The 17,144-nt window shown below is 44.9% G+C and overlaps 1 protein-coding gene across 2 annotated transcripts; it reads right to left on the reverse strand.

Annotated features, from left to right (window-relative positions):
* Positions 1-7,296: 7,296 nt before the first annotated feature.
* On the reverse strand, positions 7,297-15,770 carry myoz2b (myozenin 2b). Of its 2 annotated transcripts, XM_061246769.1 has the most exons (6): positions 15,666-15,766; positions 13,942-14,053; positions 12,642-12,808; positions 11,246-11,360; positions 9,246-9,429; positions 7,297-7,609 (listed from the first exon to the last, which is right to left on the reverse strand). In XM_061246769.1, the coding sequence occupies exons 2-6, from the start codon at positions 14,021-14,023 to the stop codon at positions 7,384-7,386; spliced, it is 774 nt and encodes a 257-aa protein (XP_061102753.1). In that variant the 5' UTR covers positions 14,024-14,053; positions 15,666-15,766; the 3' UTR covers positions 7,297-7,383. The 2 variants fall into 2 exon arrangements, with proteins under 2 accessions (XP_061102753.1, XP_061102754.1); XM_061246770.1 differs by lacking the exon at positions 13,942-14,053 and having other exon boundaries at positions 15,666-15,770.
* Between the last annotated feature and the right edge of the window lie 1,374 nt (positions 15,771-17,144).

Raw genomic sequence — 17,144 nt, forward strand, 5'->3', positions numbered from 1 at the left:
ACGTTCACTTTAAATTCCGGAACGAGTGCAAACGATGAATCAAAGCCACCTTACAAAAAGTGTATGATGCAAGAGTAACACGTGCGCTTTTGAAACACCATCTGCCCAATCCGTAATACTCCCTAAAGGAAAAAAAAGGGGCTTTTTCTACGAACATTGACTTCCATGTACTACAGTCTCGTATCTAAATATAATTAAAGAAACGGGAAAAATTTTGTAATGTACATTTATCTTTATCACTTATATTTCTATAAGATCAAACACGCGTTGTTAACGCCAGCGCCACTGCCTCATCTGCATAAACCATGTTTACCCAGAGCACATTTTTTCTTATTCTTATTAGATCGATGTATTATGCATAATTCAGAGTATATTTATCCACGTCTACCTTCAAGAGGCTACTCAGATCTGTTTGTAGACTAGATATCTCATATATGTACGCGTAAGTTTCAAAGTTCACATTTAAGAGGATGTCGCCTCTGGAGGTCAACCTGACTTTGAAGTAATCTTTCTCATTTGATTGACAGAATGAAAGATCTATCGTTTTACTGTATTTAAAATCAAGCTAGCCCCCAGGGCCACTACAGAATCGGGATGAATGCAGCATATGCTCTGCTGATGGAGATACTGGATAATTGCCTTTGCTTGCAGTGTGCAGCCCAAGTTCTCAGTATGAAAGAGAATCAATCATAGTCACACATGATAATGCGTTGATTCGGTTAACCCTGTCATCACCAAGTTTTACTGCAGATTAAAAGTGTGATCTTCCTTCCATGATGGTAAACACATATTTTCTCATAAATTGGCTAGAGTCAATCCATGTTGCTTGTAATCTGAGATATACGTTTATCATTCAATTACCACTTAATTAGCCCCCTAAGAAGATTGACAGCTCTTGTTTATGTTCAGTCAGACATCACGTTCTGGAGTCAGTGTAGCCTATAAAACAATGTAGCACACCACTTACCCCGCTTGCAGTGACACCTGAAGGACAACTGTGGAAATTCGACCTGGCAGGCCTGATGGTCACATGTTAAAGATGAACTCTTGGCCTACGTTTTATCACAAGGGGTGCCATCCCATCCATCCATCCATCCATTATCTTAACCCGCTTATCCTGAACAGGGTCGCAGGGGGGCTGGAGCCTATCCCAGCATACATTAGGCGAAAGGCAGGAATACACCCTGGACAGGTCGCCAGTCCATCGCAGGGGGTGCCATCCCAATACAAAAAGAAAAAAAAATATATATATATATATATCCTCCTTTCCTCCACTTATTTGCCCAGGGATGGGCAAAAATACATAAAAATGTATTTTGACACAAAATGTATCTAATAAATTACAACAATCCTGCAAATACAAAAACTGGATCTAAATAAAATACAAGTCATGTACCTTAGCCACTTCTCTAGAGGCAGCCCCAACAATAGGCAGCTTTTTCACATGGTAGTTACATGTGCATATGTTTGTATGTTTTACCATTACAGAAACAGCTCCGTTCCCAGCTCTGCCAGTGTGAGCAATGGCTCAGGTGTTTCCTTTGATTTAGACTTTGTTTTCCCCTGTGGCGATTGCATTTAGAGTCAGCAGACATACGCCATCATGAAAGAAACCACCGGTGGAAATTGAACACTGTACAGGTTGACCAAGGAAGACAACTGCCAGTCATGACTGATGAGTCCTAAGAGCTGTGGAAAAAAACCCCCAAACAACAGTCAGGGATATATCCAGCAGTCTGCATTAGTGCATGGGTGGAAATGAAAAGCCACCATCTGCAAAAGACTTCAACAGCAGAGCAGAGGCAACACTGCAAGGTGCTAACCTCTCATCAGCAACAAGAATCAAAAGGCCAGTTACAATTAATATGATCCAAGCCAGAAGGTCTGGAATGAAGTTATCATGGATAGATTAGACCAAAATAAACCTTTACCAAAACAACAGACAGCCAATGGTGTGGGCCCATGGTCCAAAGAACTGGCTTCATGTATGGAATATGGAGGAGTTACATGCCATGGCCTGGGCATGCTTCTGGAACAGGCTTGTCCTTATCGATGATGTAATGGAGGATGGCAGTAGCAGGATGGCAGGCACCTCGTCCTGCAGAAAGACAATGCGCAAACCCCAAACACACTGCCAACACAACCAAAGCATTCATCGGTGGGAAAAAGTTGGGGGAGAAGGGGAGACCAAAACCGAAAGAACCAAAAACAGTAAAGGCCAGAAAAAGGCATTTTCAAAGACGACGCCAAATGATCGGTGGTGTCGATGGGTTGTAGACTTCTTGCAGTCATTGCACTTAAGGGCTATGCTACCAAATATTAGACTTTATTGCTTTGATTTGCTTTTAAGTTCATCTACCGACTTACTTTTTCACAGCAGAAAATTGGGGACTCCAATAATATGAGGTGTTTCTTTAAAAAGGTAAAACATATATGCATGTAAATAGTGTCTGACATTCATATTTTGATCTCAAATGCAAATTCCTTAAGTATATAGCTAAAATAAAATCACTCTACTGTTTCCATGATTTAGCAGGGCACTGTATTTGATCTATTCTGAAACCATAGTATATGGTAGTCAGGTAGCGTATGGCAAAACAGTAATAAGGGACATAAAATTGTTTAAACTAGTATTAAATGTCCAGTGTGAACACTACAGCAATGCATTAGTTTTGCAATAAATTAGATAAAGGGAGAACCACCAGAGTTGCACTTTACCCAACTCCTTCTGACTGCTTGGCTTGCTTATAACATATCAACTAAACAGAACAGCACAATGAACATGAAATTAACCATGTCCAAGAAAATCAGTAAGACTGTACAAGCTATCCTGGTTATAATTATCTAACGTTAGTTAGTTAGTTAGTTAGTTAGTTAGTTAGTTAGTTAGTTAGTTAGACATGATCAGTTTGAGGTAACAGATTAGCAAATTTGTTAAAAACATTTTCTAACTTAGTTTTGGATAGCAAATTTAGTCACTGCTGATTTTGGTGCTGACACAAGTATTGAAGCAAACCAAGCAAATTAGTGTCAGTGTAATATTGAGTGACAGCTGTAGTGTTGGTTACTCAGGTAGATGATGCCAACAATCAAAATATACCGCTCAAAGGAAACATCTTGCCACTAAAACATCTGTCCTCATTGTAATGTTACCTAGCTAGCCAGTTAGGTATCTTCTCTCTAAGGTGAAATCGAGTAACCTTTTGCTAACTTCTTTAAAATGTTTGCTAATTTCGCTAGCTGGCTAGTTATCCATTGTGTTTTACAACAAGCTGATTTAACTAGATAGATTTTGTGACAGGTTTAAAAAAACAGCTGATGGGTTGTTTAACCATTAAAAATGTTGAAGCAGTGCTCCATGTAATGCCAGTCTCTGGCCCGGGCCATTGGAGAGGGGTTATAGTGGGGCATGAGTTCCTGGTTATACCTGATTAAAGACCTGTTTATACCTAGCCCAGCACAATGGAAAGGGCCCAGGAACCCTGGAGTTAGGTTCAAGCACAAGGTCTGGCGCACAATGGAAAGAGAGCGAGTTACTGTTAGAGTATTTTGATTTTGATACAAATGACATGAGATTTTTTTCCTACACCATGAAGTACAAATTACAAAATACTATTTTGTATTTCAAATACATGTATCACATCAAATACTGCCCATTCCGGTCCCCTCCCCATATACGTGGATAAGAAGGATAGTTTTTCCTGAGTATTGGGATTGGGATGCACCCAAGGTTTAAAGGTTCTGTTTCTGCAGGGCACACTACTGTTGTATATATAAACTATGCACTTGACTTAAATTGTTGCGAAATATTCAGCCCAGCTGTGTACATGGATATTTTGAAATTAGTAAATTGCTGGTAAATGAAACATAAGTGCGACCAGTAGTTCCTGCAACTAACAAAAGATAATTGAAAATATTTGGAATCATGTTAGAACAATATGTGTTTTAATGTTCCTCAATATAATTTTTTTATGTTTCAGTGGGTCCCTCAGTGCGAGTTCTTCGTTTCTCTTTGCCTAGTCAGTAATTACCTGCTGGCATTTCAGCACGGAGCCAATTACCTGCCTAAGTCTGTGGCACAGTTCCACCAAAGTGTCTGCAACAGGACCAGGTTTTGTTGGAAATGGAAATAAGATGAATACGTAGATTGTGAGATTATTTTCAGGCACTGTTTTACACTTGAGAAGTAACCTCCCTGTAATTTAATGTATGCAAGGGGGGGCATTTAATCTATGTATTCCTTTGAATCCTTTTTCATATACTTTGTGAAATTTAGTCAAACATCTTCATCCAGTGATATTAGACAGATGTTACTGAACTGTTACTGTTGTCGTCCACTGTAGGAGCAGCATTAGCAAACTGCTGATCTATCTAATTCCTTCCCCTTGCAAAGCGCATCGCTAATGAACGATTAATTATGTAGATGTGCAGGCGCTAAAACGCGGCTGTTTCTAGTTTCAATATCACAAGCTGTGAGGATGCTGCAGGTCCCTCAACTCAACGTAGACCACTGCACAGAGCGTGTGGTATATAGAATAGTGGTGGAACCCGCCCAGCACCAGGCAAGTCGATGAATATACGTGAAAAAAATGTTTCTGACCACGGCTTCACTCATTAATGGCCCGTGGCTGTGGATGGTACCGTTATGAAACAATCGGAGCTTTTGTGACCCGTGAGAGAGAAATGACCTGTGTGTTTGTTTAGACCGAAAGCTCAATTAATCAGTGACCTTCGCCCGGCTGCCAATGCCGCGTCCGGTGCGGTCAGAAGCTGTTTTTCACCTCCGCGGCCATCTCATTGCCAGCTCCGCCGAAATGCGGATGATTTAGAGGCGTGCCTAATCTGTAGTTTTTGTTTTTTTCACCTTCTATATTTAGTCTTGACCAGTCATTTGTGTTGCTATGAACACGACCGGCCACTAGGGGCAGCGGTTATGAGCACTGTGTTAGTTAAACCTGAAGTCCTGTAATAATAAAAATAAGAAATAAAAAATATATATGGAAAAACTATACACGAAAACATGGAAATATGAATATGAATTTTGTACTGGCTAATGAACATGAACATATGAGACAAGAACAAATCTTGTCCTAGACCTCTTGACATTGACATCGGTCCCTGTCTTAAATAACCAGAGAGGGGTCCACAACCTCTGCTAAACTCCCCACTGCTGATGTTAATTTGGTCCACGGCAGTCGACTTGGCAGTGTCGGGTAGCATGGTGGCATGTGTGGAACCGGATCTGGGGAACATGGATCCCAGTTTCTGCTCTGCTGGTTTCATCCGCATTGAAGCACCTTGAGCCAAATGTTTTACTTCATCCTGTAACACTTTTTTTTTTTGACCCACAACACTTCCGACACGCTGCTTAACAACACAAAAATATTTTCAACTGGAAAAAATGTGTTGTAAGACACCTTGAGCAGTATGATGTCATGGACACCATGCTACAGTGTGGTTGGAAAGTTTACAAATGTAAACGAAAGTTTGGCGTCTGGTTACCGGACTAGGACACTCTAGTCAAGGCCTGCATGCCGGCTATTTAGTGCCCCCTATTTACTGAGCAGCTCTGCCGGCTATTTAGTGCTCCCTATTTACTGAGCAGCTCTGCCGGCTATTTAGTGCTCCCTATTTACTGAGCAGCACTGCCAGGTATTTAGTGCTCCCTATTTACTGAGCAGCACTGCCAGGTATTTAGTGCTCCATATTTACTGAGCAGCACTGCCAGGTATTTAGTGCTCCCTATTTACTGAGCAGCTCTGCCGGCTATTTAGTGCTCCCTATTTACTGAGCAGCTCTGCGGGCTATTTAGTGCTCCCTACTTACTGAGCAGCTCTGCCGGCTATTTAGTGCTCCCTATTTGCTGAGCAGCTGTGCTCTGCCTGTGTATTGTATTGTCTGTGTGACCCTAACGGGATGTCTCGGGGTGCCAGGCTACAGTACCTCCCTCTGTGATGTCGCACTTGCCGCTTCACCAACACGGCGTCAGGCCATAAGCTCTCCATCGGGGGGGGGGGGGGGTCCTCCATGGGCCTCTGGAGTTCAGAACGCAGCGGGGAGGACGGACAAACGCACGCAGGATGACAGGACTGCGTGGGCGATCTGATCCAGCCCCGGTGGCTCTTCCAGGTGATCCGCCTGTCACCCGGGGCACCGTGTATTTTTGGCGAGGCAGTAAAATAAATGGGATTTGTCAGTTTGACAAGTGTAACCCTGAGGTCTGAAATAGCCGAGACCGTGTACGATGGTGTGACATGACACTATTTATTGCCAATAGCAGTTGATTAATGCAGGGTTCACAAGCCACTTTGGTGGCTGGCATAACTGTTTCAAGATACAAATTGATACTGTCAGGCAGCAAGGATCAAATCTCATGACAGTTTCCCACACCGAATACCAGTAAATGTTACAGACTACTAAATGCATAGTAAATAGTTATGGATTTAAAATGGTCAATTTGTGATGCTGTATATTCTTATGATAGCATTTCATATCAAGTCCATTCCCATGTACAGTATAATATACATATCTATTTTATGGTATAATAAAATGCCTCTTGTACTGTAACTATACAATGTCCATCACCGGTAGCACATTTAAACACCTTATATGCATACAGAGCTTTGTTATCTTTGACATGAAGCAAAAAAAAAAAAAAAAAAGAACAGCTTCAAAAAATGCACACAAATGCTTTATAAATTGAAGAGACATTCCATTGTTGTTTTTTACATGAAAAATAAATTGGTGTAATAATGTACTGACCTCACAGCTCAGTAGGATTCAGGCAGTTTTCTACTGTTATTTACAAAAGAACCCATTGGATACTGTGGTGTAGTCTCAACCGACTCACAAATATCAGTTGTTTCCTTTACTTTACACTTGCATTTGAATTCAAGAATACGTTATTTATTTCACATGGGGCAACTAACTTGGATAAAAACTTATTGAAGAGCTGAACCTCTAGTGTTTGTAATGTAACAGAAAGTAAAGTAAGCCTTTAAATGTGACAGCATAGTTCAACTGAAGGCCCCAGTGCCCCACTGTTTTTTTTTTTTCTTGATTTTTATTTTTTATTGTGCATGTAATTTAAAATGTATAATTCATGGTACAACTCTGATAAGGCAGCGGCGAAAGTTAAAGTGGAAAGTGCAGCACAGTAGCACTCCCCCTTCCCCCCACCCCCCACCCCCCCCCCCCCGAAACGGAGGCCGCCTGTCCGCTCTGGTGTGCATCAACAATGGCGTGCCTCTGCTCTGGCTGTGTCGCAGCGAGGGGTGGGTGGAGGGGCGCGGGGAAAGGGGGGGGGGGGGTGGGAGCGTTTGGTGTGAGGTGACACGTTTCGCGTGAGCCGTCTGTCTGCTGGAATCGATCACGGCGATTGGCTCAGAGGTCGTCTGACTCCGGGACCTCCGCCGGCTCCAGCCCCGTGCCGGGCAGCGTGAGGGGCAGGCCGTCCGATATCCAGCCCTGCGCCGTCCGGTTGAAGCTGGGCCGTTTCGCCGCGGGGTCCTGGAGCTCGGGGTACTTGGGGGGGTTCAGGTCCACCTCGGGAAGCTTGAACGTTATCCCCCGGGGGGCCTTATCGAAACCGCCGAACGGAGTGGCAACCCTGAGGGCCAAAATACACGGAGGTGAGGGCGAGATCGGCCATTACAGCGTCCATCAGTAACCTCCACGGGATGACCACCGACGTGGAACTGGCTTGTAGCGTAGTGGTTAAGGTACACGACTGGGACCCGCAAGGTCAGTGGTTTGAATCCCGGTGTAGCCACAATAAGATCCGCACAGCCATTGGGCCCTTGAGCAAGGCCCTTAACCCTGCATTGCTCCAGGGGAGGATTGTCTCCTGCTTAGTCTAATCAACTGAACATCGCTCTGGGTAAGAGCATCTGCCAAATGCCACTAATGCAATGTGCTGCAGATCCACAGCATCCAGAGTGGCTACGTGCTCTCTAAAGGCCCTGCACTGCCCAGGGGCAGCATATTCATTTCTCCCAATCTGGCCTTTCTCCGCTTTGCAGATAAGTGAGAATACCATCACACTCCAGAGCAATTATTCTTTAAGACTGTGGGCAGTATTGAGGGTAGGTATTAAAATAGGTCAGGAACTAAGCTTGTAACCTAAAGCTTGCAGGTTTCATTCCCTGGCCATTCCCACTGCCATTGCATCCTAGAGCAAGGTACTTATCCTGACTTGCTTCAGTATACTGCAGTATATCCAGCTGTATAAATGTATTCTGTGCATAAAAATAATACAAATAAAATGCAAAAGTTGTGTAAATCACTTTGCTACAACATATGGAAATGGGTAAATGCTTTAATGTATGAAATAAATCTCCCTTATAATGAATACTTAATTAATACTGAAATCCAGGTCAACCTGCTCCCTGAGTTCCAGAAGACATAATTAAACTGGAAATCTATTGATTTTTTTCCATATACAGAAATACCATATTTGACACATATTTCTCTAGCAATGACTATTGAGTTTAATTTGATGTCTATATATTAAGGTTTTAAGTTAGATGACGGCCCTCCACTCCCGCCCTGTATCTAAATGTATGCAGAGAAACCACAGAAGCCTATGGAAGCAACGAGAGTTGTGAGTGCAGAGATGAGTAGTTTGCAGAAGAGTTTGAACGGCGTGAACACAAGAGGAGTTCAGAGCACCGTTGTCTTTGTTTGCAGTAACAATGGATGAAAAGGCGTAAAGTGGCCAAAAAAAGGAACCCACACCAACTGTATGTCACAGGGAACTATGGGAACTGAAGTGTAAAATAGACCTGTTATGACCACCAGTCGCCATGGGTGGCCGCTAAATCCACCATTCATTCATTCATTCATCCATCCATCCATCCATTATCTTAACCCGCTTATCCTGAACAGGGTGGCAGGGGTGCTGGGGCCTATCCCAGCATACATTGGGTGAAAGGCAGGAATACACCCTGGACAGGTCGCCAGTCCATCGCAGGGTACACACACCATTCACTCACACACTCATACCTAGGGGCAATTTAGACTCTCCAATCAGCCTAACCTGCATGTCTTTGGACTGTGGGAGGAAACCCACGCAGACACGGGGAGAACATGCAAACTCCGCACAGAGAGGCCCCGGCCGACGGGGATTCGAACCCAGGACCTCCTTGCATCCGTGCCGCCCACTAAATCCACCAGAACCAAGGAAATCATTTAAGCAAAACCACTTTAAGGTGTGAAAGTGTAAATCCCGATAGTGTGGGTCCTACCTGTTAAAGCTCTTGTAGTCAGGGCCCTCTGCCTTGGCTTCGGCCGCTGGCATTTTCGCATTGAGCGTTTCCGCCAGGGCAGGGTCACTGATGATCTCCAGCTCCCAAGGGGAGTGGTAGGATTTGGGGACGGCAGTGGTGTTAAACTTCTCGGAGGGGATATCCTTCAAGGGCTCGCCGTAGCCTGAAACACACACAGGAGGGTCTGCAGTGACCGCCAACCCTCCAAAGCTCCCTCTCAGTACTCTGAGCAGGAGAGTGGTATAGTTTTTATGGGGACGGGCATCTAACTAGAGTGTGGCGGGTTTTGTCATCGGCTCAGCGTTACTGTTGTACCTCTGATCAAAGTACATAACCTGAATTGGTTCGGTGTAAAATCCAGGTTCAGAAAGGCCTCCCCAGTACTTCACCTGGATTTGCTATTTAGCACAATTCTTCAGCCAGGGGGTAGAACCAATGAATGAAATCAGCTGGCTGAGTTCATGGGTGTCAGAAACACATGGCAGGACCTTTACTTTCTGACCTTCTGGACTATTCTACTTCTGTAATTGGTAACTATTTAGCCTAAATTAATGGACGATATATCAGATATGTTCTGCCGGGAGTTTCTGATGTAGAGATTTAAATAACAAATACAGGGTTTCTTTCCCAGGGCTACAAAGTCGGTACTTATGAAACCTGATCTGATGGCTGAAAAAAAAAGAAACCAAGAAAAATAAATTTATAATGTGTATCATTTTACAGTTTGAATGGAATTTGGACTACAGTCTTAAAGATGAAAAAAGATCTTAGTTCATTCCTCAGTGTCTGACTTTGTACACCACACAGTCTGTTTAATGGGCGTATCGCGTGTACAGATACAGTATAAACAGCAATCTGACCCCGAGGGGCTGATTTGTGTTTTCCTCCACTAACACTCAATGTGCCACAAGGAATTTATTTCAGACTCATGCTGGGCTTCCTATTTATATTTATGGTGTCATATTATAGAAATCTATTACGACTGCTGGGCCTCAGGTTACGCTGAGACATTATGAGACAAAGATCGCAATTCTATGGCAAGTGATAGAGGACAATAAAGTCATGAGAGACTGCCATAGGTGGTTCAATTGCTTGCAAGCCAATCCACCTGGACCACCTTAACAGAGAAAGAATAATACAGTCTTCACTTCACAAAGGTGCACCCCATTTGGAAAGAGAAATATTTCCAACAGAGCAATAATGAAGGTAAAAAAAAAGATAAAACGCTCAATCATTCGGCAGATGGTGTGTCGTTATCATTAGGCTGTTGTGGCCCCGTTTTCACGCCACAGGGTTCCACTGTGGGGCCCAGTGCATTAGCGGTACAGCCAGGCCTCGTGATGGTGATGATGATGATGATATATAATGAATTCGAATGCAACATGAGCTTGGGATAGTGTGATGAGCAGTGGCTAATCCTCTGTGATTTTTTGAGTGCTCTGTAATTACGGCACAGAGCCCCTCGTGGGGAAGGCCTGGGAATAGCACGGAGGGAAAGGCCATGTTTATCTTGTGGAGTGTGAGGAGATGGCTCGCCCTGTTGATGGGGATGACGCAGAACTGCGGGGTATCGGGTTAACCCCGCCCCCAGGCCAGTCATATGTCTCCCGCTGATGGTTTTGAGAGAGGACGGGAGGCTGTGGAAATTCCTCATGACAGGACTGCCTGTTCTGCATGAGGACGGCTATCCTCAGCTTAAATTCCCCATTTTCTGGAAATTTTGGATTTTCACAGAATCGTGTCTGCACAGCCCTTTTTGGACTTTTTTATAACACCGTACAGGACTGTCCTGGCAGAACTCTGCACAGCCTAATTGAATTAGAACTGCAAAAAAGGCTTGGTTGGCCAAATTTGTAAATACTCCAAATCAAAAGAGCAACGAAAAATGCTGAGCATGCAGCCCGACTCATGGGAATTTGAGGGGGAGGTTTAGTTATTCTGTCGTGGGGGGTGGGGGTTAGTTGTGAAATCCCCCCTACCTGGGGCGATGGATTCCGGGTCTGCGCTGTTCCTCATATCTGGTGTGTTGGGGGGTGTCTTGGCTTCTGCGTCATTCGCCTCTCCTGCCGTCCCGTTCTCAGCCGGAACATCATTCTGTGGAGAGAGGCGGCCATTGTAATTCCAACAGGACCGGGCTCGCTCTCGGAAACAAGATGAAATGGTAAATGGTTGGCATTTATATAGCGCCTTTAAATGGTACATGGCAGGCATTTATATAGCGCCTTTATCCAAAGCGCTGTACAATTGATGCTTTTCCATTCACCCATTCATACACACTCTCACACACCGACGACGATTGGCTGCCATGCAAGACCCCAACCAGCTCGTCAGGAGCATTTGGGGGTTAAGTGTCTTGCTCTGGGACACTTCGACACAGCCCGGGCGGGGGATCGAACCGGCAACCCTCCGACTGCCAGACAACTGCTCTTACTGCCTGAGCCATGTCGCCCCTGATGAATCCCAACATCATGAGTGTGTTTCCACCCCATTAGCTGTGTCCATCACCCCAGTAACCTGCACCTCAGTTGAACCGTGGATGTCAAATTACTGCAACCTTGCAAAAGGAAGAAAGAAAGCTTTAAATTAAATGTAACCTCAGATGGTGTAGATATGTAGGTGACAGTGCTTCAAAATATGACCTACCCAAAGTCCCCCATGTTTATCTGGCTTAAAGGGCATGGTGTCAGGTGATGAGCTGACAAGCACACTTTCACCCTCAGATCCAGTACGTACACTTAAGTCTTATGGTAGAGTAAGGGGAAGCTTTATTTGTTGAACTTTCATGCATGCAAGCCTCTGCAGATTAACTCCTGTCACTGAGTAATCTTTTCCAAGTTTGGATAGCATCATCCAACGAGCCAATCAGAGCAATGGCTTGTCAGCTGACACTGATAAACAAAGTGACAGCCTTTCACCAGTAAGAGCTGGCGTCTGCCTAACGGGCCCTAAAGAGCAGCAGAGATGAGCACAGGTCCAAGATCAACTCACGCACCTGCAGTCCTTATACTGAAACATTATGAGCTGAAAACATCAAACTGACCTCAGATCAGAACGTGTGGCATTTCTACTCAGATTTTATCCGTATCCTTTCTCTATACTTCCAAGGCAAATGGAGCCCCCATTCACTCTCAACTTTGGTTCAACTGTTTAGTCTTTATTTATTTAATAATTTTTTCATGCTGTGTCTATGTAAACTGATGATTCTTATGTTTATATGTGAGTGTAGATGTATAAGTGTGCATATGGATATGGCAGAAATGCTCATCGCAGTTTATGGGTTTGGTATGGATGCGTACGTATCTGTGTACTGTATGCGTTGTATGTATCTCCTTTGTATGTGTATGTGTTTGTCTATCGGAAAAAAACAAAACTTACATTCAGCTGCACGTTGGCGTCGTTCCGTATGCTCTCGAAGGTGTACTTGTCCGACCTCCTCTGCCGCATCTTGAAGAGACGGGAGCCCCTGTTGGACAGCAGAGAGAGCTCCTCCAGCATGATGTCTTTGGGAGTGCATAGCTTCTTCCCCAGATCCATGGTGTCTCCTGGAGGAGAGACAGCAGAAGGTGAGAAATATACTCACTGCACAGGCGTCCCTGACTTGTTGAAGCGGATGGCGTGAGACAACATGTGCTGGCTTCCCTGGCCAGATCTACTCAAACCACCCGACCCCCCAGGGAGGAAGCCCTAAGTAGCCCCGGTATCTTATTTCCTCTGTAAGGGAATCCCACCCCAACTACCACTGGAGCTCTCCCCTCAAAACAATCAACAAAGACTGCTTTGGGAAAATGTACACTGATTTCAGCTTGCTCTTGTGAATAATATACACTTCCTACAGATCGAGGCTGCCCAATGTCATCCCAAAATATAAGCAGGGGTAGTTGTAATCAGATTTCAATATTTCAATATTTTTCTGTGCTTGATTGATCTTGCTTGGTGCAATTGAGGCAACCAGGCACACCAGAAGGCAGGGTTTGTACTTTTTTTTTGGGGTACTTAATCGGTTCCAATACACCAGACAAGCTCAGTAAAGCATAGAAAAGTATTTGAAGACAAAACAATTATGTATTTTGACCCAGGTCTGATAAGGAGGACGACCATGAATGTTCCAGTCATTGTATTACCAGTTTCCTTCCAGTATCTTTTCCAAGTTATTAAGCAGTCAAATTACAGTCTCTTCACTGTAATAGTCATAATCAGAATGTGCTCCAACGACTAGGGCTGTGACCCTTGCATATTCTTCCTTATGTGAGATCTGGGTGCTCATCTACAGCCTAAGTGGATATAATATGGAACCTTTTCACCTCTAAATCCTGTTTCTTCTTTATGTATCTATAGCAGGTCCCCCCCCAAAAAAATGTGCTTATGGAGATGTCAGTGGCCAATCAAAGGCTGAAAGGAAACCCTGGCGGAATGTTCCTCAGCTGTTTCGGATCTTCATGCCTTTGCAGTGCCCATGCAGTTGTTCCCACCAGAAATAGATGCTTCGAAAGGACAACTACAAAAGGATTAGGCGCCGTTGGCAGCATAGCATCCCGTTAACTTATTTATGGCAATCGAGAGAACTGCGGAGACATTCTGCACACCGATTAGCATGTGTCCCTCAAAGAGAGGGGCGTGTGTGTGTGTGTGTGTTGCGTGTGCCTCTCAGCGCAAACAGCGCTCGGCTGCGTCATACCGTTGGAACCCTGGACCTCTCGGCAGATAGCGGCCGCCTGCGTCTTCCGCTCATTGGCCGACAGGGTGCTGAATCGGGACATGGCGTTTAAAGATGGGCGGCAACGCTAACCCTGAGGGAGCGGAACACACACAAAAGGACACAGCTTGTACGTTCCTTTCCACTGACTTGGAGAAGAAGAAAAAAAAAAAGAAGAAGAGGGAGAATGCCCCACTGCGGATCATTTGGGGGAGATTGCCGTCTGCCCACTCGTAGATCCCGACGGAAACGTTTGCCGATTCGGCGGACATCTTAAAACGACGATGTCAGCGCTTCTTTATAAATGTCCCTGAGCCTGAATTTCAGCCGAATGCATTGACATGCCACAGGATATAAAGTGCCCTGTGGCATGCGTTGGCAGTGGGACCTGGACACCGCGGCTGCTGTGGGGAGCGGGGGCTTAGTGGGCCGGGCCGGGGCTGCCAGCGGCGCTGAAGTCATTCTTTCCATTCGACGCACCTGCACGTGGGCTCACCTCGCATTCTGACGCAAGGCATCGCCCCTGTGATTCCAGAGCAAAGATTGGGCTGATCTCATCAAAGAGGCCTCACACTCCCACAGATCATATTCCAAATCCAACTCAGATTCATAGGCTGTTGTCAGGAATGGTAAGGGTTAAAATTACTTCAGTGGCAGCACTCAACACACACTATAACAACCTCCCCCCCAGCCTGCCCGTGCCACCCGAAACCACACTGTCCCCCGCCACCTGTGTCTGCAAGAAATCGCCCACCTCTATATTTAAATGTCTCACAGTGTGTCGCATTATGTATATCCAGTAGAACATCCCCCAAAATTATACAGAAATACCTTTCCATTTTTCCTCTATTTGAAACCTTTTCCAATAGCCAGTGAAATAAAAACATTTGCCTTGTTTCTAGGAAGCACCTCCAAGGGGGAAGAAGAGTGAAAAAGACCTTTGAAAGATAGATAGAACACACATAGATAGTATTGGGATAAGTGCTTTCGAGCTTTCCAAGCGCCAGAAAACTATTAGATACAGATCAATTCCATATTGATGTTGGTTTGCCCTGAAAAGCGCTCTGGGTAAAGCTCTGTGCTGGCCAGAAAGTCGCCACAAAGGAATCTCCTCAATGCTGCACGCGCAACTACAACTGTTAACCTCCAATATGCCCTTCAGTGCCTGCTTGGGTTTCAGACGTTTTCCCTCCAGTTTCCCATAACATTCCCAAAAGGTTCATCCAGCAGATATCCACTGCAGTCGTTCAGTCAGGATTGATCCTGCTTCTTGGAAAATCTTCACAATTAAGCCTCAAGCCAAAGACCCTCAAGCAAACTCCAGGAAGAAGCCAATACAAGCTGCACGGACTGATAATATTATCAGTGCAGAAATGACTCAACCTTCAACCATCCGTAAATGACGCAAATCGAATAAAGCAAATACACTCACACATTGAGAATTGCTATTACTTTTTATGAAATATCTACAAACTGTGTAACTGAAAAGAAACACGTAAGTTATTTTTTTAAATGGGAGGAAACCCATTTGAAGCTCATCATGCATTCCTGGGTGTGTGGTTTGCAGCGAGCATGGTGTAATGAAGCGCAGGACGTGTTAACATTGAGCAGACCTCTGAAAGCAGCGGTGTGAGCGTTGATGTTCCTTTTCGCGGTACGGTTAAAGACTTTCCTCGGCAGCGCACCTGCGGGGATGGGCCCCTTACCTGTGCGGACGTCCCGTCTCCCTCACCTTCAGCGGGTATCCTTGGAGGCAGCGAGGAGGAGCTCAGGGGTCAACCTGGGTGCTTCGACTGGCCAGATCTCCTCACTCCCCGCAACTGAGGCCAATCGGGGGGGTTGTCAGTGTGTGTCTGTTGTCAACGGTATGCAGCTTACATCAAGAGGCTAAATATAGCACCACCAACCCACTACCACACACACATACACACATAGAGACACACACACACACACGCACAGACATACAGACACAAGCACGTGCACAGACACAGGCACAAACAAACACATACACACACAGACACACAGACAGAAAGCATACACACATACACACGCACTCACGCATATACACGTACACATTCAGACACACACACACACACACAAGCATGTACATTGACACATGGAGTAAACACAAGTAAGTGGTTGTATGTGTTGGGAGTGGGGGGTTGATTTGTGTGTATGTGTTGGGGGGGGGGGAGCGGGGTCAAGGGCTGCCACACCACATCCGTCTCAAGTGCGGGGGGGGGTGGACAAAGGTGTTGTTCCTCTGGCTCATCCAAGAACGTGACTTTCCAGGACCATTGGAAGTGACTCGTGTGAGCAGACAAGACATTCTTCTCATGATCCGGCCACATACCAACGTGCAGAAAAGGGCGGGGCCAGGAGATTGCACGGCATCCCCCCCCCCCCCCCCCAGGTAAGGCTGCAAATCTGCCATTTAGAGCGAGAGACCACCGAAGGTCAAGCGCCGGGGGTTTATTCGGAGTTTAAACGGGAGGCGGTTCCCTTGGCCTGCGAACACAGGCCTTCTGCACTAACGGCACAGGGGTGTTCCAAGGTCACCTCTGCGCACGTATGCATCGAGGGTCCCTCTTGCATAACCATCCCTACCCCCACCCTACCGGCTAGCGCCGCACTCAGCTGCCTGCCTCACAGTCTAATCTTTAATCTCTGATAGGTCGGGGATCAGACAGTTCTGCCGGAACTTTGGGTTGAGTGGCGAAAATCTTTACTTCGATTTGTTTACATAATATAGTGACCTAACTTGAATTGCATAATACAGGGATCTGTATCAGGACACACCCAGAATGGGTAACCCTATAAAGTGTGAAATCACAAATACGTACATATTATACGTATGATTATTAATGCTGGTCATTGAAAGCAATAGACTTCTGGAACTATTTACTACCAAAAACCTACTCTTCAAAGGGTTACTCAAGTAGAGAGGAGCACATGGATCATTGAAAATGATCGACATTATTCACTCTTTAGAGGCAAAAAAATAGAATCGAAAAAGAATAATCTGAATTCTGATTTTAATGTCCATTATTATATTAGTAATCATTTCTTAATATGGGAGATGAGCTTCATGGTGTGTGTATAATCAACATTTAGTTTACATTGTAACAGACACTCAGTTAGCACTTTATGAGGTATTTATTATACAAATTTTTCAGACTTACTTC

This window comes from Conger conger, chromosome 6 (genome assembly GCF_963514075.1).
Source record: "Conger conger chromosome 6, fConCon1.1, whole genome shotgun sequence".
Classification (NCBI taxonomy): Eukaryota; Metazoa; Chordata; class Actinopteri; order Anguilliformes; family Congridae; genus Conger; species Conger conger.

Bases quoted from the DNA above. Each gene is read 5' to 3' on its own strand.
- myoz2b (XM_061246769.1), bottom strand. From the start codon at position 14,023: ATGTCCCGATTCAGCACCCTGTCGGCCAATGAGCGGAAGACGCAGGCG. The intron at 12,809-13,941 runs GTATGACGCAGC...TCTCTCCTCCAG, and splicing joins AGAGGTCCAGGGTTCCAACG to GAGACACCATGGATCTGGGG. The intron at 7,610-9,245 runs GTAGGACCCACA...TTTGGCCCTCAG, and splicing joins GACTACAAGAGCTTTAACAG to GGTTGCCACTCCGTTCGGCG.